General features: G+C 36.9%; 1 protein-coding gene across 3 annotated transcripts in view; it reads right to left on the reverse strand.

Moving 5' to 3' along the window:
• The window catches only part of LOC150103013 (DNA-dependent protein kinase catalytic subunit-like), an 847149-nt gene that overhangs the window by 256678 nt on the left and 566783 nt on the right, over positions 1 to 23688 (reverse strand). For all 3 annotated transcript variants that reach the window (XM_090397444.1, XM_090397443.1, XM_090397442.1), the window contains exons 38-39: positions 17570 to 17759; positions 1809 to 1944 (exon numbers count right to left, since the gene is read on the reverse strand). In XM_090397444.1, the coding sequence (XP_090253570.1) occupies positions 1809 to 1944; positions 17570 to 17759 (326 nt within the window). The remainder of the gene's footprint in view (positions 1 to 1808; positions 1945 to 17569; positions 17760 to 23688) is intronic.

A 23688-nucleotide genomic window follows, 5' to 3' on the forward strand; every position in this document is an offset into this window, starting at 1 on the left:
CAGTGGACAGAAAATGGTTGGAAAGAAGAAGAGTCAGTTGTTTGCTGATGGTACAAAACTGAGGAGGGCAACAGTTGATAAAGTTGATGTAGATATCATGATGGATGACTTAAATAAATTGGCAGTGTGGGCAATGAATAATGGTTGTCAATTTAATGCTGCAAAATGTAATGTAACGTAATGCACTTTGGGATGAAATGATTACACACTTTGTATCATATTGATGGTACTGCATTAATTACAGAAAATTGATGAGGCTAGGGATTGTAAGGGGAGGAGGGGGAGGAAGTGGATAGAGATTTGAAATTCAGAGGACAAATTGTAAGGGTTGATTACTCAGAGGATTACTGGGATGCTGAAAAACACACTGGCAAAGTAAAGATAGGAAGGTTATTATTGCTCTTTATAAGGCTATATAATTCGGCCACATGTTGACCACTGTGCACATATTTAGATACTTTGGAATTTTGGAGATCAGGAAGTGAAAAGGATTGAGAGATGGGTGACTAAGCTGGTGACAGGTCTCTGGAATGTGTTCTAAGAGAACAGATTGAAGGTGTGTGGTTTTAGCTGACAGGAGGAGGAGAGGGGATATGATAGAAACATAAGTTACTAAAGATCGGGGTTGATGATTGATAGAAACCAGAAATTCAAGGGACATATTGCAAAGGTGGTGAAGGTAACACAAAGAATTGCTGCAATAATGAGAAGGACGCTGACCTGCAGAGATAAAAGAGTTATCATTCCATTGTATAAGATCCTGATCAGACCAACTTAGACTATTGTTCTCAGATTTTGTCCCCAGAATTTGAAGGGGATAAATTAACTGTGGAAAGGGTACAGAGGCAGATAACAAAGACAGTTTCAGAACTGTACAATGTTAGTTATGAGAATCAGCTGATGGAATGTGGACTGCAGAGTTTGGTGGATAGGAGAGGTGATATGATTGACACTTTTAAACTTTGAGAGGTGGTTACAGGGTTGACACTAGGGAGTTCCTTCACATGGTTGAAAGCAGGAAGGAGTGATGACAACAGGCCATCCATGGAAGTTATGAAAGGAAACTGTGAGCAAGAGGGTGAGGAGTGGTTTCTTTGCATGGAGGGTGGCTGAACCGTGGAATGCATTGCCTGATAGTGGTGATGAGAGTGAGAACAGTCAATGAGTTTAAGGAGTGATATGATAGACTTTGCGTTTCCTAGGAGGAGGAATCTCCCACACTGAGTCTTGATAGACGTGTTTCCTAGGAAGGACCTCCCACAATGAGTCTTTTGACTCCTTGGAGGCCTAGATAATAATAATAATAATAATAATAAAGAGATTCTATAAGTTTGATGCAAACGAAAATTTTCAACATGAGAAGTAGGGGAGAACAAGGGGGTCACCACTGTAAGGTGTCTAAGAGCATGTGGTTAGTAAGGGTGTGTGGACTAGGTTCTTTAACTGGAATACAGTGAATGGGCAGAATGGATTGCTAGAGGTGGTTGTGAGTGCCCAAACAGTGAATAAGTTTAAGGAAGGATAGTCATGATACGTATTGTATGAATTATAGATAGGGTGTCTCCAGCAATGAGTCTTTTGACTCCATGGAGATACCTGTTATGATAATAATAATCATGACAGGAGGGGGAGAATAGTATAAATATGTGTGTGTGGACATGTAGAAAATATGAAAGACTGAGGTTAGATATACACAATTATGAATAAAATATACATTATAAAGTTTATGGTATTAATATTCAAACACAGAAGGCATTCTTAATTCTTATTTTAAAATCTCAATTTTAAAATAAATCAATTAAATATACCTAGCTGCTCCCAAGTATGAAAGAGAGTCTTCATTTTTTCAATTCCAGTTAGTATCTTTGCTTGGTGTTGTTGAGTTTTGCAATATATATGCATATAGCTGACCCAGTGTGCAGAATCATTAATATGAGCAACTTCCTACAGGAAAATATAAACAAATAAACAAAATCATATACATATATATTTTAAATGACACATTTTGCTGTTATCCATACAATAATTTTTCTATTGTCTGTACAGGGTAACGAGGAATCTGTAAATTTCAGGGATTGATCACTTAGGTGATTTAAAAAAAATAAAAATAAAATAATAATAATAATAAATAAAAATAAATAAATAAATTTGATTTTAACATGGGGATGCTGCTAGATTAGGATTGAGATTATGGCCAAACAACTAGGACATGAAGCTAGGAGGGAGGGGGGGGGGGATGATATTTCAGATGTGTGTGATATAAACAGTCATTTAATGATTTGGTCACCAGTAGCTGCAGAGTCTCAATAGATCACAGTATGGTGACTGCTCTTCTAAGCACAACATTCAGACCAAAAAGAACAGTACCTAATACCAAACAGTACCTAGATCATCTGTGGATGATTTGGTGCCTGAACATCACACCTAAATGGTGCAGCACAGGAAGCAGCAGTCGCATAGTCTCAACAGCTGCCTTGATACTTCTGTTCAAGTGGCCTCATCACCAAAGCAATCACACTATAACAGTATGAAAGCAACTCTGGCTGGCACTGCCTTTCAACGCACGAGGCAGAAACAGTTTCATTGCAGGGGCTAGATGAGATTCTGATTAGATGCATTCAGTCATAATCCCACATCTTGAACCTAAAGGTTTTCAATTGGAGATGTACATTAAGCATGACATAGCCATGCACTAGACAACCTTGACTTCCCTTAATAGAAGCAACCATAGGGCAATGATGGAGTCCGGCACCTCACTAACACCTGGTCAGGGCCAACCTCAGATTCAGCCAGTTGAACTCGCACCTCTGCAGTATCTTATTAATTTGTCAAGCATATGATTTACATTCTCATCTTAACCTAACTTAAATACTATCTTAAATCTATCTTATTTCTAGTTGCTATATCCCCACCTACTCCTATTTGAGAATGTTATTTTCATATGGACATTATTCTCACATTAATTCATTTGTAGTGGATTCATACTCTTGAACTAGCAAATCAATCCAATGAGATCACCATCACTAGAAAGTCAGACAAGAAGGTTTCCAACAGTTGCTGTGCTTGGGCAGGGTGTTAGAGTTGAATGGAGTACCACCTCCTGGAAAATCTAATGATGGTCACTAGATAGCCAAATTCCCTATGATTGCTTGGTATGTAGGTGCGTGGGTAGGGTGACAAGTTCCTACATTTCTAAGAGTAGCACTTGGCATTCTCTCTAAGGGGTCCTCAAAGAGGCATATCAGACCTGGCCTTCTGCATGGGATTTTCTTAAGTGCTATTTAATGCACATTATATCAGGCTCCCAATGATGAATTAGTCTCTATAGAGATTTAACATAAACTGGCTAGTTTATATGACCAACAGAACCAGGGCTCTACCTGCCACATCTAAATATCATCCACCTCAATGAGAGTCATGTTTACTCCCACTGTATACTCCCAACCTTAATTTATATTCTTTCACTTAAACATTCACAACACCGGCCAGAAAGCACACTGGTATCAACACCTCTCAATGGACCATCAAACTGATTTGTTTTAATTAGACAGTCGGATTCCCCTGGTCCATGCCAGTTATGAGTCGGCTGTTAGTTGCCAGCCAAAACGGTCACACCAGACAGACCATGTAGTTGAGGCAATCCACAAGACAGCCCTAATGCTGGTCCAGGCTCTACCATTCCATCACTGGACAGTCCCAGTGCAGTGACATACTCACTTTGGACCCTGGGCTGACTGACCCAGTCCTCAGAGCCAATCCTTGTCCCAAGGTTACAGATTCGTCTTGCCAACTTCCCTTATACATTACTCTATTGACTAGAGGCTGTTCACCTTGGAGACCTGTTATGGATATGGGTACAGTCTGGCACAAAAATCACACTCCCTCCCCCCTTGGATTTTCAAGGGCTGACAGGAACTCTAGACACTGCAGGAGGCATGGTGCTTTACATCCCTATCTCCGGACAAACTGATTCCACGAAGCCAAACCCATACAAAGATAAAACAACTCTCCCCAGGACATCGTCAACTTCTCCAAGTTTTGTTGCTTTACTGCACTTGGCACCATACATGGCCAATCTCCATGTCTGGGTTCAGGAATGTTAACCTGATTCTCTTTCGGTCTACTGGCAGGACCAGCTTTTTTTCTCGCAATGTCCCACTTTAGAACGGATTTCTCCTATCCTTAGGAACGACTGACCTATGTTCAACTGCTGTTCACATGAAACCCTTCCCCGACTCAGTCATCAAGGTTCTCACTTGAGTATTTGCTGCTACCACCAAGATCTGCACCAATGGCAGCTGCAGGTAGGCATATGCCTGGCACCTTCCATGCACAACACTGTGACCCTCCTACTCACCACCACAAAAGAGTCATGCTCATCTGTGGCAGCGGTCAGGTATGGGCTCAATAATGGAGCACCATCCAGGCTGATAAGATTGAAGTTACAAATTATAGAACCCATTCTGTATGTATGAAGTTGTGTTTAAGATGTTGGAGAGGATCAGAATTCAGAATTGGATTAATAATAACAGTATTCTCTGTGATAGCCAGCATGGTTTGTTAAAGAGAGATCATGTTTTAGCAATTTGCTATATCACAACCATTTAACAAATTTGTTAGACAGAAGAGATGCATATACAGCGATATACTTGGATTTTTCAAAGGACTTTAATAGATGTGGGAAGTTTATTTTGCACTTGGTTAGACTATAATAAATTTAGTTTAATCCTTTATCCAAGTGTAAGCAAACAAAGTTTGCACCTGAAAATATCTTCAGGACTGAGGTAAGGTGGTACATCCCTTCGCAACTCACAGCAAAGGTGGACCAAGCTCTCATCACTCCTTGTCTCAGTATCTCCCATAATGCAAAGCACATCTCCTTGCAGACATGTATACTGCTATGCATTAAGGGAAGGGCCACTACTCAGACCTTTGCTACGAGTTGCCAAGGGATGTACCACCTTACCTCAGTCCTGAAGATATTTTCAGGGGTAAACTTTGCTTACACTTGGATAAAGGTTTAAACTAAATTTATTATAGTAGTCTAACCAAGTGCAAAATAAATTTCCAACAACTTTATCTAAATCCAGAGTAATGTAATAACAAGGTGGTACACCGTTTGACAACTTGTATAGGTAAATATGACCTCTCCATTGCTTCTGCCTTAGTATTACCACTCTGGGTCTGCCTCTCACTGATGAGACCTCAATAAAGGTCGAAACTGGTCTGGGTAGTGGCCCTTCCCTTAATGCATAGCAGTACACATGTCTGCAAGGAGATGTGCTTTGCATTATGGGAGATACTGAGACAAGGAGTGATGAGAGCTTGGTCCACCTTTGCTGCAAGTTGCCAAGGGATGTACCACCTTACCTCAGTCCTGAAGATATTTTCAGGTGTGCAAACTTTGTTTGCTTACACCTGGATTTAATAAACAAAGTGTTTTTGTCAGAATCCAACTGTGGAAGTTCGTGACGAAAGAGATAAAAGATTTCTTTATACCAAATTTTACTTTTTTTAATGGAAAGAATGTCAATGTCAGAATGTTGTAGCATTCAGGAACAATCTCAGCTTTTGAATCTTTATAATCATTTACTCCAAACAGGGAAAGATGAAAACCCAGGTAGTAGAATGTTGAAAGTTTATTTTTCACTTGGTTAGACTATAATAAATTTAGTTTAATCCTTTATCCAAGTGCGAGCAAACAAAGTTTGTGCCTTAAAATATCTTCAGGACTGAATATGGTGTTGTACTACCTTACTGGGGTAAGGTACACCGGGCAACTCATAGCAAAGGTGGACCAAACTAACATCACTGCTATCCCAATATCTCTCATAATGCAAAACACATCTCCTTGCAGATATGTATAATGTTGTGCATTATTGAGGTCTCTTCAGTGGGAGTCAGCCCCCCCCCCCCCTTAATGCATAACATTATACATATCCGCAAGGAGATGTGTTTTGCATTATGGGAGATACTGGGATAGGAGGGATGTTAGCTTGGTCCACCTTTACTGCAAGTTGCCGGTATTGTACTACCTTATCCCAGTAAGGTAGTACAACACCATATTCAGTCCTGAAGATATTAGCAGAAGTTGAGGAAATGGGGAACTCATAGCAGTTCCTTCTATCTGTTTGTAAATTTTGTTCTTCCAACCAGAATTGTTGGAAAAGGAAAAGATATCTATAATATTTAAAGGAAAAACACTTTTTTCTAATAACATTTTTTAAGAAACTTTTGGAAAACAAGACATAGACTTATATGATACACAGACAGGTAGATACATTCACAGTCCTCCACCCCTCCAATCTCAACAAATGGCATAATTAAAATTCTAAGTGATAGAGCCTGCAATCTTTGTTCTACTGGAACCTCTCTTTCAAAGAAATCAACCATATACACACCACCTTGCTATCCAATGGCTGCAGTTGCTACAGGATTAAAAAAAAATCATTCCTCTCCCAATCTGCATCCATCTCTTTAGAAAGATTTCAGGAATGCCATCACCATCTGAAACAATAGGAAGGTCTTTGAAAAAAATACAATTTCTGCAGAGCTTTTATTCCCACCCTCACCTGAAACTTGGGTTATAAAATTCTTTGTAAAAGAAGGTTTAATGCAAAGAAATTCATTCTAAGTTCATAAAAAGTTTATGGGCACTCTTCTCCTTCGTTTTCGACAATTAAGAAATGGGCTGTTGAGTTTAAACATGGCCGTACGAGCCTTGAAGATGATCCATGTGAAGGACGTCTAAAAAGTGTAACAATACCAGAAATCATTGATCAAGTGCACGATATGTTATTGAATGTCCGGCAAGTCAAAGTGTGCGAAATTGCTGAGACTATAGGCATTTCAAAAGGACTTGTAGGATATATTTTGCATGAAGAATTGCAAATGAAAAAGCTCTGTACAAGATGGGTGCCACGCTTGCTCACAGCAGATCAAAAAGCACTCGCATGAAAATATCTGAACAGTGCTTGGAGTGTTTTAACAAGAATAAAACGGATTTTGTGCGTTGATTTATTACTATGAATGAGACTTGGATTCACAATTACACACCAGAATCCAAACAGCAGTTAAAACAGTGGACTAAGCCGGTTGTTCAGCGCCAAAGAAGACAAAGTCAGTTCCATCAGCAGGAAAGGTCATGGCATTGGTGTTTTGGGATGCTAAAGGCATTTTGTTTATCAATTATCTTGAAAAGGGTAAAACAATAACTGGGGAATATTATTCCGATCTTTTAACCAGACTAGATGAAAAAATTCGTGAGAAAAGACCCGGTTTTCAGAAGGAAAAAACCCATCTTTCATCAGGACAATGCATCTTCCAACAAAGGTGTTTTGGCAATGGGAAAATTAAGGGATCTGCACTATGAATAGTTGGAACATCCACCTTATTCTTCAGATTTAGCTCCCTCTGACTTCTATCTCTTCCCAAAATTAAAACTCTTCCTGGTTGGGTAGTGTTTTTCTTCGAATCAAGAGGGGTAGAGGGGTATTTTGCAGATCTTACTGAGAACCACTACAGGGATGGAATAAATGTATTAGTCTTAAATGAGATTATGTTGAAAAATAAAAATAATTTTGAAATTATAAATTCAGTTTTCATTGTTAGACAGAGAACTTTTCAGACCATCCTCATATATAAAGTACTCTGAAAGTTTGCATATCTTGAACAGACAGGCAGATCAGCCTCCATCCTCATAGATGAACATGAGCTATGCGCAATCATGACAATTTTGTCAATAGGGTCTTGTCGACTATGCTCCATCACAGTGAATAAAGAAAGAATGAAAGAAAGAAAGGCTGTTTTTTTTATTTAAATTTTTTTTATTTATAAGTTGCTGCCAAAAATCCCCTGAATTTAAATAAATGCAGATGCAAGAAACTTCCCAAAATTTGGGAAACATTAATCCTCAGATATTCCAATTTAGGCTTCTTGCAAACACCATAGAGCATGCCCTACCTAGATATGCTTGTTATTAATCTTCTTCTCTCTTAAGAAAATGATGTAGATAATATGAGCATTATCTATCTCATTCTCTCTTAAGAAAACGAGATAGATAACAAGTCACCCACTGTCTGTTGTTTCAGTCTCTAGAATTTATCCCATGCTTTGGTTTATTCTTGAATGTGTTCCTAGATTTTGTCTATTGTAGATATTATTTCTCCCAGATATAGGAAGACAGGAATTTTTGAGCTTTTAGTCACAGTTTTGGTTTTTGTAATATTGTATTCAAGTTCAGCTAGTTCACTTGTACTGTTCAGTTCTTTTATCATCCCCATCAATTCACTGAACTGATGGGGATGAAAGAATGGGCTTTTTGTGAAGATTTCAGTATATCAACAAATTGGAGATTACTTAGTCTCTAAGACAATGACACCCTTCTTTGTCCAGTTTGAATTTAACTGTAAAATGTCTAGGGCTATTGGTTTGCCATGTTTGAAAATGTTTGGGAAAAAAAAAAGTGTCGTGATTGCCACTTTGGAAAGTAATCACTTTTTCCTTATTTGCATGCAGATGCTTGACTTTTAGAATAAACAGCTTCAGTCAGTTTGATATACATTTAAAACTTACACATTGTTTCAGTAGCAGATATAAAAAATGTGAATGGACCATGGAGTCAAATGTTTTGTTATGATCAGTAAAAAAAAGATGCATGGAGATTTGTTATATTCACTATATTTTTTTCAATAATTATTTGATTTATTGCATGCAAGTCATTCATTATGAGAAGGAAAAAAACTGCTTGCTGGTTTGCTTCTAGGTGTCTTGAGACTTGTTGTAATGTTTTCTGTGAGAGTCAACATGGATTTGTGAAGGGGCACTCTTGTTTTAGTAATATGCTAGCCTTTTATAATAAAGTTACAAGAGCAGTAGATGAGGGAAATGCATATACTGCCATTTTCTTGGATTCAGCAAAGGCATTTGACAGGGTGTCACATGATAAGCTGATATTTAAGTTGCAGCACATAGGTTTGGATGTCAGGTTGGTCATCTGGATTCAGGATTGGCTGTCTGATAGGTATCAGAGAGCTGTGTATGGTGGAGCAGTTTCAAGGAGGCAGATGGGTGCAAGTGGGGGTCCCACAGGGTTCAGTACTGAGACCTATATTGTTTAATCTTTATATCAATGACATGGTCAGTGGATTGCAGGGGGATATTCAGTTGTTTGCAGATGATGTGAAGCTGGGAAGGGTTATTAGTAATAGTGCAGATGTGGTAGTCCTGCAAGAGGATTTGAATAAGCTAGACAGATGGGCAAATGAATTGGGATTAGTGGTTTAATGCAGCAAAATTAAGTTCTTGAGGTTTGGTACACATCGATGGGATTCTGCATACTCTATTGGAGGAGCTATACTGGAGCAAGCAGGGGAGACAAGAGATCTGGGGTTGATGATTGATAGAAACCTGAAATTCAGGGGACATATGCCAGCCAGGTTGGCCGAGTGGTCAGCATATCCGCTCTCCAGCCAAAAGGCTGTGGGTTCGAATCCTACTGTGGGTAGGGATGTTTGTGATTGTGTGTGAAAATACTAGTAGTGTTGGTGGACAGTAGATGGCGTTGATGTAGATTATGTGGTTGGTGGATGAGGTTTGAGTGGTGGAGATGGAGAGTTGTAGAGTAGGTGCCCTCCCTCAATGGGTCTTTGGACTCCCTGGAGGTGTTTAATAATAACAATAATAATAACAAAAATAATACTGCAAAGGTGGTGAAGATAACACAGACGATTGCTGCAATAATGAGAAGGACACTGACCTGCAGAGATAAAAGAGTTATCATTCTGTTGTATAAGACCCTGATCGGACCACACTTAGACTATTGTTCTCAGATTTGGTACCTAGGATTTGAAGGGGATAAATTAACTGTGGAAAGGATACAAAGGTGGATAACAAAGATGGTTTCAGGACTGTACATTGTTAGTTATGAGGATCAGCTGAGGAAATGTGGACTGCAGAGTTTGGTGGATAGAAGGAGAGGTGATATGATTGAGACTTTTAAACTGTTGAGAGGTGGTTACAGGGTTGACACCGGGGAGTTCCTTCGCTTGGTTGTAAGTGGGAAGGGGTGATGACAAGAGGCCATCCCTGGAAGTTACGAAAGGAAACTGTGAGCAACAGTGTTAGGAGTGGTTTCTTTCCTTGGAGGGTTGTTGATCCATGAAATGCATTGGCTGATAGAGTGGTGAGAGCGAGAATGGTCAATGAGTTTAAGGAGAGGTATGATGGACTTTGTGTTTCCTAGGAGGGACCTCCCATGATGAGTCTTGATGGATTTGTGTTTCCTAGGAAGGATCTCCAGCGATGAGTCTTTCGACTCCTTGGAGGCCTAAATAATAATTTTTTTTTTTTCACTTGGTTACACTATTTAAGTGATAGCATTCCCTGAAATCCTAAAGAGATGGATGCAGATTGAGGGAGGAATGATTATTTTTTTAATCCTGTAGCCATTTGATAGCAAGGTGTTGTGTGTATATGGTTGAGTTCTGTTGAAAGGGAAGTTCCAATTAAACAGAGCATGCAGGCTCTATCAGTTAGAATTTTAATGATTCCATTTGTTGTGGGGGGGGGGCTGTGAATGTATCTGTGTGTCTGTATATCATCTGAGTCTATGGCTTGTTTTTCAAAAGCTTCTTAAAATATGTTATTAAAAAAAGTGTTTTTACTTCAAATATTGTAGATATCTTTTCCTTTCACAACAATTCTGGTTGGAAGAACAAAATTTACAAAGAGATAGAAGGAACTATGAGTTCTCCACTTTTCCCCTATGTAAAAAGTGGCAACCTTTGCTTGACAATTTTTACATGGAAAATTTTGAAAAATGGGTCATAGTCTGCCACAATTCTTTTATCTGGCTAAGATGTAGATAACATGTTTTCTATTTGGTGTAATGGCCTGGACACATTAGACTCATTCCTCTGCCACATCAATAGTCTATGTCCAAGAATCCACTTTACGATGGACAAGAAAAATAACAATAATCTACCCTTCGTACACACCTTAGGTATGCACATTCCAAATGGTAACTTCATCTTCATTGTAAACAGAAAACACATTCACACAGCCAGATACATTCACAAACAACTCCTCCCCATCTCAACAATATGGCATTATTAAAAGTAACTCATATTCAAAACATCTTCCTATCCAATAGCTATGATTCCTATAGAATTAAAAAAATAATCAATCCTCCCCCAATCCATTTCCATCCACTGAATCCAAGGTAAATCTAAAAAAAATAGGTCTTGAAAAAAAGATACCATCTGCACAGATGTTAAACCCCAGTTACAGGTGAGAGTTAGTCTTGTAACTCTCATCCATAATACTAAAGTTCAGCTCTATCCTCTCCAGTTCCTGGAGTATATAAAGTATCTTGTTCCTGTATAATTTGAACATACAGGTAGATCAGCCACCATTCTCATAGATGAACAGAAACAATACATCTGGAATCATGATCATGACAATCTGGTTCTTGTGGACCATACATTGGACATCATGCATATGATCTGCTGGAAAAAAAATATAACAGACTCCACCACAGTAAATTTAAAAAAGAAAAGCTGTTGGTGGAATCTACTGTCAGAAATCAATCAAATTTAAATAAATACGGATGCAAGATACTTTCCAAAATTTGGGAAATATTAATTTTCAGAGATCATAATTTATAACCCAAACCCCCTATAAATACCCATAGAAGATGCCCCACCTAAATAGGACTTTAATATGCTGACCAAGTGGTTAGCATATCCTCTCTACCAAAAGGCTGTGGGTTTGAATACAAGCGTGGGCATGGATGTTTGTGATTGTCTGTGGAAATACTAGTAGTGGTGGTGGGTGGTAGTTGGTGTAGTTGCAGTTTGTTGTAGTTGGTGGATTGAGTGGTGGAGACAGAGAGTTGTAGATCCCTCCCCTGGAGGTGTCACGTAATAATAATAATAATAATAATAATAATAATAATAATAATAATAGTAACCAAGAGTTTCATCATTTAGTACTTGTATATGTGTGTGTGTTACAAGTGTTAATTTGTACTTCCTGAAGATGTTTCAGTGACTGATATAAAAAACTGTAAGAATTAAAATAGTTTTTTTTTTAATCTTTTCTTAGTGGTATTAATATTCCATTAAACCTCCAACATGAGTCCTCCTAGCACTTAAGCCTTAACATATGGATAAATATCAAGCTCTTTGCATGTTCTCAAGTGTTTTGTTGTCAAGAACATATGGTGCTCAGACTTGGTCCTTGACAAAAAAACTCCTTAGAGCATGTCAAACAGGTATGAAGGGGAAAGAAGCACTTTGAAATTTTAAGAAAAAAGTATAGAATATTAAAACAAAAATTAAACTGATTATTATTCCCAAAGCCAAATGACTTGGCTACATGTGGAACTTGGGTGGCCATATTAGACAGAATGAAAGATCAACAGTACTTACTCCAGTTCCGATTTCCAGAAAGAGAGGGGGGGGGTCTTGAGGCATGATCCGAAATGGAGTAAGTAGTTTGATCTTTTATCAACATCTGTGTTTTTTAGCCAACATACATAAGATTATGGAAATAGCAGGAAACAAATGGATGAGGGGGGGGAGGGTCCATGAGAAGAAAAGAAAATTGTGATTATAGAACATAAACAGAATGTTAATGTGATTCAAGATATGGAATAACTGATCACTAAAGCAACTAGTCACATTGAATTAACTACATATGTAATTTACATATGTAGTTAATCCAATGTCGCTAAACAGTGTGAGCTTTCAGTCATGTAATATAACTGTTATCAAATGTGCCATTAATGACTTATTCTACATTTTATTGTTTTGATAATGGCCATTTTAAATAGTTTAAAGCATAGCAGTAATTATATTATTATTACACTTTCCATGGAGTCAGCAGACTCATCGCGGGAGGTTCATTCAACTGACAGCATATTTATCATATAGAATCTTAAAATCCTTAACACTCCTTGCGAGTGTTAAGGATTTTAAGATTCTTTAACAAACCATTTAATTCTTTAACAAAATCTTTAATAAACCATTCTGGTAATACATTCCATTCACTGACAATTCACCATATAAAAAATCTACTCCTCACACCCTTCTTCACCACACCTTTACATTCCAGGAATAACCTTGCTGGACTGGTTGGCCGAGTGATTAGCGTATCCGCTCTCCAGGAGGCTGCGGGTTCGAATCCCGCCTTGGCAAGGATGTTTGTGATTGTCTGTGAAAGTACTAGTGGTGGTAGTCGGCGGTAGATGGCATTGGTGTTAAGTGATGAAGGTTGGTGGAGTAGTGAGACGAGGAGTTGTAGAGTAGATGCCCTCCCTCAATGAGTCTTTGGACTCCCTGGAGGAGTGATGTAATAATAATAATAATAACCTGTGGTTCTTCTCCTCTCACCTTTTACTCCTTTTATAATCCCCTCTGGATTAATCTGATAAAACCCCTCACAAACTTAAATGTCTCTATCATATCACCTCTCCTCCTTCTATCCACCAAACTCTGTAATCCACATCTCCTCAACCTCTCTCCATAGCCAGCATTCCGAAGTCCTGACATTGTCTTAGTCACTCACCTCTGGATCCTCTCCAATGTCTCCACATCACATTGAAAACCAGGTAACCAGATCTGAGCACAGTGGTCCAAGCTTGGTCTGACCAGTGCTTTATACAGTGGCACAATCATTTCTTTATTCATACATATTATAGTAATTCTTATCATACAGCAATATGATGTACAGCCTTTGCAACACTAGCAATATGCCCTCTAAACTTCAATCTAAGTCGATCAACAATCACTTCCAAATCTCTAATCTCATGCACTTCCTGCAGTATGACACCATCAATATATTAAACAGCCTTATATTTCTGCACTCCGAAATGCAACAGCTTGCACTTATTGATATTAAAACTACGCCCCCACTACTTTGTCCAAGTAAAAAGTCCATTCAAATCTCCCTGAAGAGAATTAACATCAGCAGTGCTACTTATAATTCTTCCCAACTTTGCATCATCAGCAAACAACTGAAGATACCCAGTCAATCCTCATGATATATTGTTTACAAACAAGTTAAACAACAAGGGCCCAAGAACAGAACCCTAGGCCACATCACTGGTTTCCCTCCTTTTTCGAGACACAGCTCCATTACACAACTGGCTGGTATCATTCAGACAGCTAATCTCTGATCCAATATACTATCTATTCCCATTCTTTGCAGCTTGTACATCAACTTATCATGTTGTAATCTATCAAACACTTCTGCAAAGTCCAAGAATATCACTATATATGATTCTCCCTTATCTAACTAACTTGTTACCATATCATAAAATGCATGAAAATTGCTAACACAGGACCTACCCTTTACCAAACCAATGCTGACTATCATAAAGAATTCTATGTTCATCAAACCAATCCTGTATTCTATTCCTTACCAATCTCTCCAATACCTTGACCACAACCACATTTATACAGACTGGGCAAAAGTCAGAGACTTCTGTCCTAGAACCATGCTTGTGAAGTTGTACTATTTTTCCTTCTTTCTACTCCTTTTCTCTACTACCCACTGCAAATGTTCATTAAATAACCAGGTCAAGGGCATAGCCAAATGTGGCACACATTCCTTAAGAATATGTGATGATATGTCATCCATTCCCACAGCCTTATTAATATCTAATGCAACCAACATCTGATACACGTCTGATTCTTTCACTTCCAATTCTCCTAATACTTGCCTCTCTTCTATATATTGTGCAGCATCATTTACACCAGTATGATATATGCTGATAAAGTGCTCGTTCAATAATTCCACTACATCTTTTACACCAGTATGATATATGCTGATAAAGTGCTCGTTCAATAATTCCACTACATCTTTTACAGCAGTTATTCTGCTGCCATGACTATCCACTAGTGTTACCTGCCATAATTATTCTTTCTCTTGCTTGACATATAGTGGAAAAATTCTTTTGAGTGCAGCTGGGCAATTAGAAAGTCTGTTGTTTTCTGAGAAGTCACAGAGTCAAGAAGTTAATGCAGTAAATGAGTCAAGTCTATTTGTGAAGCGGGAAAGCACAAATAAACCTAGGCCTGACCAGCCAATCTCCTCTAATACTGCACCTTTTCTTTCTTTCTTTCTTTACCATGCTCATCACCTCTCTAGCCTACACTTTATACTCTTCATGGATCAGATCACCACCAACTGTCTTGTACCTCCTCCATAACATTTTCTTTTCCAACACAGCTTGCTTGATTTCACTGTTCATCCAATTTACTCCTAGTCTATTTACTCGCTTAAACCTTGGTATGCAGTCAATCATTGCTTTTGTCAGATACTGCCTTGTGAGGTTCTATGCATTATCAACATCTTTTCTGCTCAGCTCATCTACCCAACGTACTGATGCTAAGTGACTACAAAGCTTCCTATAATCACCTGCTTTATACTTCCACATGTATCCATTTTTGGCTGTAACCTTTTCTTGTTTCATCATTTCCCCAACAACTAACTCGTGATCACTCTCACCAACCGGTGGCAGTGTCAACACCTCTTTAACAACTACATCTTGTGAAGTTAACACCAAATCCAAAACATTAAAACCTCTGGTTCCTTCAATCATATACTGCTTAAGATACTTATCTCGCAGAAATTCCATAAACTTACTCTCCTTGTTCCCATACACTATCTCCTCCTTCCATTCTATATTATTGTAATTAAAGTTTCCCATCAAGACCACCTTCTTTTTACATGCCCAACTAATTTGCCTAAACATTTCACAATCGAGATTCTCTGCATTCCCTGGCCTATAACAGCATCTTATCAGATATACTAACCTGTTTATTTCAGTTTCATACCACACAGATTCAAAATCTGCACTATCAACTTACACACTTTGCAGACACAATTCTTTTGCAATGAGAAACAGTATTCCCCCCCCTCCTTCTCTTTTCATATTTCTATCCTTACAGAAAATTATATACCCTTCTATTTCTATTCTTGACATCACATCCTCCTCAGACAAACCAAGTTTCACTTACTTCAATTATTTTTGGATACACTGACTCAATCAATGCAACAAACTCAGCTCTCTTGTTTTGAATAATTCATTAGATTTGTGTATAAACATAACAATTCTTGCACGTTTGAGGCCATTCTACCAACACCAGCCAACATTCTCTATTCTAGCTGCTATACCACACCTCACTCTTCAGTATGACCACTCCCATTTCCCTGATCCTGACTCTGATTTCCACTCCTATCTGTCTCATCTTCACCTTTATGCATTCCCTCATCCTGTAACTACATCTTCAACCTCATATCAATTTTCCTCCTGGCATGCAATCCATTTATTTGTGCTATCCTGTTTCACAAGTAGACTCTGATCATTTACTACATTAAATGATTCCAACTTCCCTTCAAATTCACTTAACAGGTTTACAAATTGAACCCCCCCCCCTTGTCTCACATAATTCAGCCATCTTACTATTCATTATCTCTGCTCTCATTCTCAATTCACTGTTGTCATATCTGGACAACATGGCTACAACTTTCACAACATCACTATTCTTTTTTACCTACCGCAACAACTTCCTCAAGTCTCTATCAACATTCTTTTTCTCCCCAACTAAGTCATTTGTACCCATGCTTCCACTAATTTTGATGCCCAGTCTTTCCTTTTCTACAATGCATTAGTAATTTGCTTCATTGTTCCACCAGGAAAACATGTTTTGTGCACTTTATTTGTAATCACACCTCTAATGATGGAGTCCCCATACAATGATATACAACTATCCTTTGACTCTTTCTTCGTAATAATAATACTAACTTCCTCCTTCTCATTATCATCAGCCAATCTCTTCTTCAATATCTGGAAGAGGATATTAAACATCATCTGGAAGAGGATGTTTAATATCCTCTTCCAGATGTTTCATTTCACTTTTCATTTTCACTAACTCCTGTCTAAGCTCATCTACTATGATCCCGACTCTTGCTCCATTTCTACTCGCTCTTATCTATCAAGACTTTTCACATACATTAATAATTTCCTTCTTCATGTTTACCCAAAGAGTCCACAATTCTTTCACATTTTTTGGTGCATATACATATAGCAATTTTCACAATGCATCCACTGCAAACATACGTTTCTTTATGGATGCCATTTTCAGAAGGAGAAGCAGTACGAACAAACAAGTATCAAAACACAATATAAACAACAAAAAATTCCAACAACAATGACACTGACGGACACTTGTATTGAAAGTGCAAAAATGCAGCACAATTTGTGATGAAAAGCCACACTATACACTAATTACAAACACTTTTCTTTAGCACAGCTCAAATCTGTTGCTGTGTTCACTTGCGACATTATTTCTAAGAAACTATTTTACAATTACAGAAATTACAGACATGATTAATTCCATGTGACTAATTGTTTTTCTGAATCATCTACCTTCTTCTAATGTGTAAAAATTTCAAGTAAATAGCACTCATAATTATAGTTAAAAGGAAAATGCAAAAATAGCTATCTTTAAAATTTAAAAAAAAAAAAAAATGCCAATAATACTATATACATATAGTTTACTTTTCTGATCCACTGCAAGTGTTTAAGGGCAATGGGTACATTCCCTTGTTGACATGCCTGATGTGCAAAGGAAAGCTTTAAAAGTACTATCTGCTCCTGAATAAAATTTCTGATTTCTCTGAACTTTTCATGATTAAACAATGAAGGAAAAGAAGCAAATTTATCCTGAATCAATTTTAAGTAAAGACATCTGAAATACAAAAAATGCATATATAGTTACTTTATTTTTGTTTTTAGTTTATGAAGACTAAACACATAAAATACATAAAGTATATGTGTATATTTAAGAACCTGTGTGTCATATATAAGTATAATGGATAAAACTCTTCCAAAAATTATGAATTATCTTATATAATGATAAGTATTTATTATTTTTATAACAATATTATTGCTATATTAAGGATTAAAACAAGAAATGTTAAGACAAATGCTTTATTAGCCTCAACTTTTTTTAAAATGTTGCAGAGAAAAAAGTAATCATATAAAACCAAACAATCTCTTGGCATACATCAACTATGAATCACTCATAAACCACTTCTCATAACTATGAATTATATGCTCTGGTGGTGCTATCTGGAACTTATTAAATACTACAAGAGTCAGCTCAGAGTATTATTATGAAACAATCTATCAAAAATTTAACTTATTTTAATATCAGCTCCAACATTTTAACAAAACCTCAAAATTAACTTATTTTAACATCAGCAATGCCAGTGAAAGAAGGACAATGAATCTGTTTGTAGTATCATGTATGGAGATTTGATGAATCAGAGTGTGAAGAGTAGCTGGCCAGAATAATCTTTGCCTGGAAAAAATGAGAGAAAGCATGGTAATGGCATTGAAGAAGGATAAAAATGCAGAGGAGAGGTAGAGTGAATCAGGTAGCACTTGATTTGAGGTTGATGTTAGGGATAGTGGAGCAGAAATGTGGCTGAGCAAAGATACCGAACATGTTGCCCTGGTATAATAATGCAGAATGGAGAAGAAGAGAGTGATAATAAATCAGATGATAGCGAAAATGTGTAGGGGAAAAAACCTAGAATATATAACCCATGGAGTACATTTGAGCACAGAAGAGAACAGTATGCAAGAGATGGATTACATTTGAATTACAGATGAGCGCAGGCATTTGGCAGTTGTTTTCTGAACAACTGCATGTGTCAGGATAGGGAAACTAGAATTGCACAGGTGGAACATAGCAGGGATGGCCTCATGTGGGGACAGTGGTTTGAGAAATGAGAGGGTGCTCAATAAGTAATAAGAACACTGTCAATACACTAATTTTTCTGTATACAAATACTAGGAGCATTACAAATAAATAGAATGAGTTAATGGCACTGACTGACTCAGTCTCCAAACATTGTTGGTATCAGTGAAACTTGGTTAACTCAGGAGAATGTTCCTGTTTAATAGCAACAGACCCTCCATAGCACAGTTGGAAAAAAGACAGTATGTTGCATCCTTCGATTGGAAAGGCTCAAGTTTGATTCTCATTGTGACGAGAGAAAGCTTTTTTTTTTTTTTTTTTTTCCAATTGAAGGTGAGTTAGCTGATCTCATATAGAGGTAGCAGGGTTTTTTTGCCTGGAAACTCAGGTTTTTCATCCTGCATACAGAAAAATCGCCATTGAGAACACATGCAATTTACAGACAAAAAATACTAGTGGTGGTGGCGAACATTAAATAGCAATGTAGATGATGATAGTAGTGGTGGTTTGCTGTAGTGGGTGAATTAATTGGTGGACACGGATAGTTGCTGAGTAGGTGCCCTCCCTCGATGAGTCTTCGGACTCCTTGGAGGTGTCACATAATAATAATATAGAAGGTAATTGTGGTAACAGAATGCTACTCATGATAAGAGATGAACTATGTCATGTCAGGGTGGAGAATCACAGTGGAAATATCACTAACTGCTTTGAGAGTATATGGTGTGAGATAAATGTTTATAAGACAAGATATTTAGTGGGATGTTGCTGCAGAGCAGGATATATAGATGATGATGAGTAGGAAATGTTTAGGCAAATTAGTTTGGCAATTGCAAAGTGAGTGATCATTATGGAGGACTTCAATTATAGCAACATAAACTGGGCAGAGGCAGCAACATCCACTATTAAGGGAACTGAATTTTTGGATTTCTTGAGGGAAAACTGTCTTGGGCAGCATGTGGTAGTGAGAGTAAGAGTGCCATCTCAATTAGTGAGAGTAACCATGTAGTCGTGAACAGGAGGATAAACAGACATGTAGGGGGGTATCAAAACAGAAGGAATTTATGTGGAATTATAGAGCAGCCAACTATCACAGACTGAGAAACCAAATTGTAGCAGTACAATGGATATATTAATTTCAAGGAAGAGGGATTATTAGTATATGAGAGATACAAAAGAAAAAATTGTTTACAGCAATGATGATTGTCTACCTTGAGTGAAGAAGATAAAGCAACTTGGAATCAAATGGATGACAAGAGAAATAAGAAAAATTTCAGATGAAAAAGAGATTATGGGACATACAAAGAGAAGTGGAGAACAGTTGTATGAGGATTATAAGGTTAGGGGTAGGAATGTGGCTAGTATTGTAAGGAGAGAAAAATTAGAACATGAGAGGAGACTAACTCTGTAATCCATATTAAGATTAGGGTGGTTAATCAAAATTTCACAGGCTTCTTATATTTTCGTTCATATCAAGTTTTTGTATGATGCAAAGAACAAGTACTTTTCCAATGAATTCGATGTAGGGTGTTAAGAGCGTAATCTGAGAGACCTGATTCACCAAAATTACCTTATATTGGGGAAACTGGATGTACAATCCCTATCCGTAAAAAAAAAAAAAAAAAAAAAAAGAACACAAAAGACACATTAAATATAATAATTTTGGTGAAGCAGGCCTCTCAGATCATGCTCTTAACACCCTACATCGAATTCATTGGAAAAGTACTTGTTCTTTGCATCATAAAAAAACTTGGTATGAACAGAAATTTAAAGAAGCCTGTGAAATTTTGATTAACCACCATAATCTTAATAATAATAGGGGTCTTAAAAATCCCAAGAATTTGATAGCACACATTCAGCACTTAGTTTCCAGCAGACCATGACGTTAGGACTCGAAGCAATTTTAATTTTTTCTTGGCCACTATCCATACCAGTTGTAATCTATATGTATACTTATATAAGTAATTTTATCTTGTTTATTTATTTATCTATTATTTTCTGTATGAACATGTTACTTTCCAACTTTGTAATCTAATAGATAATAATAATAACAGGACTCTAGCTTAGATGTTGTGATTTTTTTTTTTTTTTTTTTTTTTTTTTTTTTAACACCAGATAGTGTTAAAATAGCTTTAACGGTTGATCAGTAACTTTAATATGCCATGTAGATTGTAGTGCAGCTTGTTTGTTTGTATATATACCCCAGAAGATGACCTTAATGTGAAGGTCGAAATATCGAGTGTATATTTTGGTTTATATTAAACTAAAGTTTTACTCTAACATGGTACTTGTATCCATAATTTTCATAATGTAATAATCACTTGATTAGTGTTCCGTCATGGTCCAGCAGACTTTCTTCCCATGAAGAATAATGAATAGTTAAGTTAGAAGTTTATGTATTCCAAGTACTGAAAGTACTGAGTGTACTAAATGTCAGTAAGGTTAGAACTGAACTGAACTGAAATGTGAAGGGGATAAAGTAACCTCGGATCTCTGAGGGTATCAGAACTATACAGTGTTGATTATGGGGATAGACTGAAGGCATGCAGACTACAGAGTTTTGTGCATAGAAGACAAATGGAGGATATGATTGAGACATTTAAGCTGTTGAAGGTTTGTTATCACACAAAATCTGAAGAGACTTTCCATGTGGTAGAATGATAGGAAGGAGCAAGGACAAAGACCCATCACTGGAAGTCACAAAAGGAGGTGGTGAATAAAAGGGTGAGAACAAGTTTTTGGCATGAAGAGATAGGAACATGGTATACCATACTTGAGATATACTTGTACTGCTACAAGATAAATTCTCTAAAAAGGTTATGGTATCCCTCAAACACTCTATTTCATCTTGAAAATTCAAATATAAAAATACAATATACAAACAGAACAATATACAAACATCTAGCCATGGGCAGTCTTATTTTACCAGTTTTAGAAATCCTTATATGAAAATATTCGAAAACAAAGTCCTAGAAGAATACCATCATAAACTAAAATTATGGAAAAAGTACATTCATGATACTTAGTTTGGAACCATAGACTACCTTCAATTTTGCTTATTCATGAGTAACTCAATCGTAAACATAAAAAAAAAAAAAAACTCACCTATGAATTTGAATCTAATGCTTTACTCCCATTTCTGGCACTTCTACTAAGTAAGGAATTGGGTAAATTAAAAGTCTCTATATTTCGAAACTTACACATACAGACAGATATCTACATGCCATATCCCAATCCCATAAAAGTGGAAATAATACCTAAATATAGACCTCAAAAATTAGATATTATTTCCACACTAGGAGAAAGAGCCTGCTGACTCATCACTGACAAAAATGAACTAGCCAAAGAACTTCACCATTTCAAAAACATTTTTCCTCAAAATGGTATAATGACCACATTATGGATCAAGTTCCAAAGGAGTGGAAGAAAGGTAAGAATGTACTACTTCATAAGGAAAGTGACAGAACTCAAGTATCTAATTATAGACCAATTCATGTGTCAATTGTAGCTGTTAAAGTGTTGGAGAGGCCAGTGAGAACTACTTCATAAGGAAGGTGACAGAACTCAAATATCTAATTATAGACCAATCCATGTGTCAATTGTAGCTGTTAAAGTATTGGAGAGGCCAGTGAGAACCAGAATTGGGTTGAGAACAGTGGTAATATCTTTGATGGACAGCATAGATTTGCTAAAGGGAGGTTATGTCTTAATAATCTGCTTAATCAAATGTGAAGAGTACAGAACAATTAGTGTGATCAGTCAGATAGCAAAAGTTATGTTATATATCATCCTAGAAAGAAATAAACATAAAATCAAACTGGAAATTAATGAAACACCATCTGGTTTTCACAAAAATAAAGGAACTAGAGAAGGACTATTCAACATTAGAACTATTACAGAACGATATCTGGAGAAGCAGAAAGAAGTCTACTTATGTTTTATTGACTACACAAAAGCCTTTGACAATATACAACATGAACAACTAATAGAATGCATCAAAAAATTAGGAGTAGATGGTAAAGATACCATTCATAGTGAAGAATTTATGGAGACACAAAACATGTGTTAGAATAATTACTTTACCTAACATTAAAGCAAGTAACAATCGATGTTTCGACCTCTGTGTATTGAGGTCATCATCAAGAAAACATACATATGTACAAAGATACAAGCTACATGTTGCTGCACTATACAATGTAAAATGAATCTAAATGTTTGTTAAACCATTTATCCTAGCCTGACCACTGGTGAAAAAAAAAAAAAAAAAAAAAAAAAAAAAAAAAAAAAAACAGAATTACATTAAACGATTTCTACAGTCCTTTAATATTGAGATTTTCTTCTGTATGGAGTTGTTCTGGTTGCTATATGGGTCCTCCACATTCTTGGAATAATTAATCCATCATTTTTGTTCAGATTTGGATGATATGGTTCAGATTTGTTCAGATTTGGATGTTTCAGCATTTCACATGCTTCTTTGAATTTTCCTTCAACCAGGTGTTGGTATGGTGTCGAGATTTAGTGTCTTTCCAGCCAATTCTGTGGCATGTTTGGAGTGTGTGGTCTGATAGTCCGGTTTTACCATAGTCGAGGTATTTAATGTGATATTTATGTTCATCTTTTGTGATTTGGATGGTGCATCCTGTTTCTCCTATGTAAGGTAACCCCTGTGTAGGTAAGGTATGAAAGAGGATCTTTGGAAGGGCTAAGTAAATTTCTTAATTTTGCCAGGAGTTTGAAGGCTGTCTTGATGTTGTATTTAAGTAGTGTTCTATCTATTTTTTTACCCTCAAGGGCTCACTTTAGTGAGTATGGGAGTGGCAAATCCAAGGTACCTGATGCAGGACCGTGCCATACTTCATGTAATATACATCTATATATTATCTATAGACCAGTCCCTATTCCTTTTTCTTTCTTT

This window comes from Typopeltis vanoorti, chromosome 9, assembly GCF_054136105.1.
Source record: "Typopeltis vanoorti isolate ZY-2024b chromosome 9, IOZ_Tvanoo_1.0, whole genome shotgun sequence".
NCBI classification, from domain to species: domain Eukaryota; kingdom Metazoa; phylum Arthropoda; class Arachnida; order Uropygi; family Thelyphonidae; genus Typopeltis; species Typopeltis vanoorti.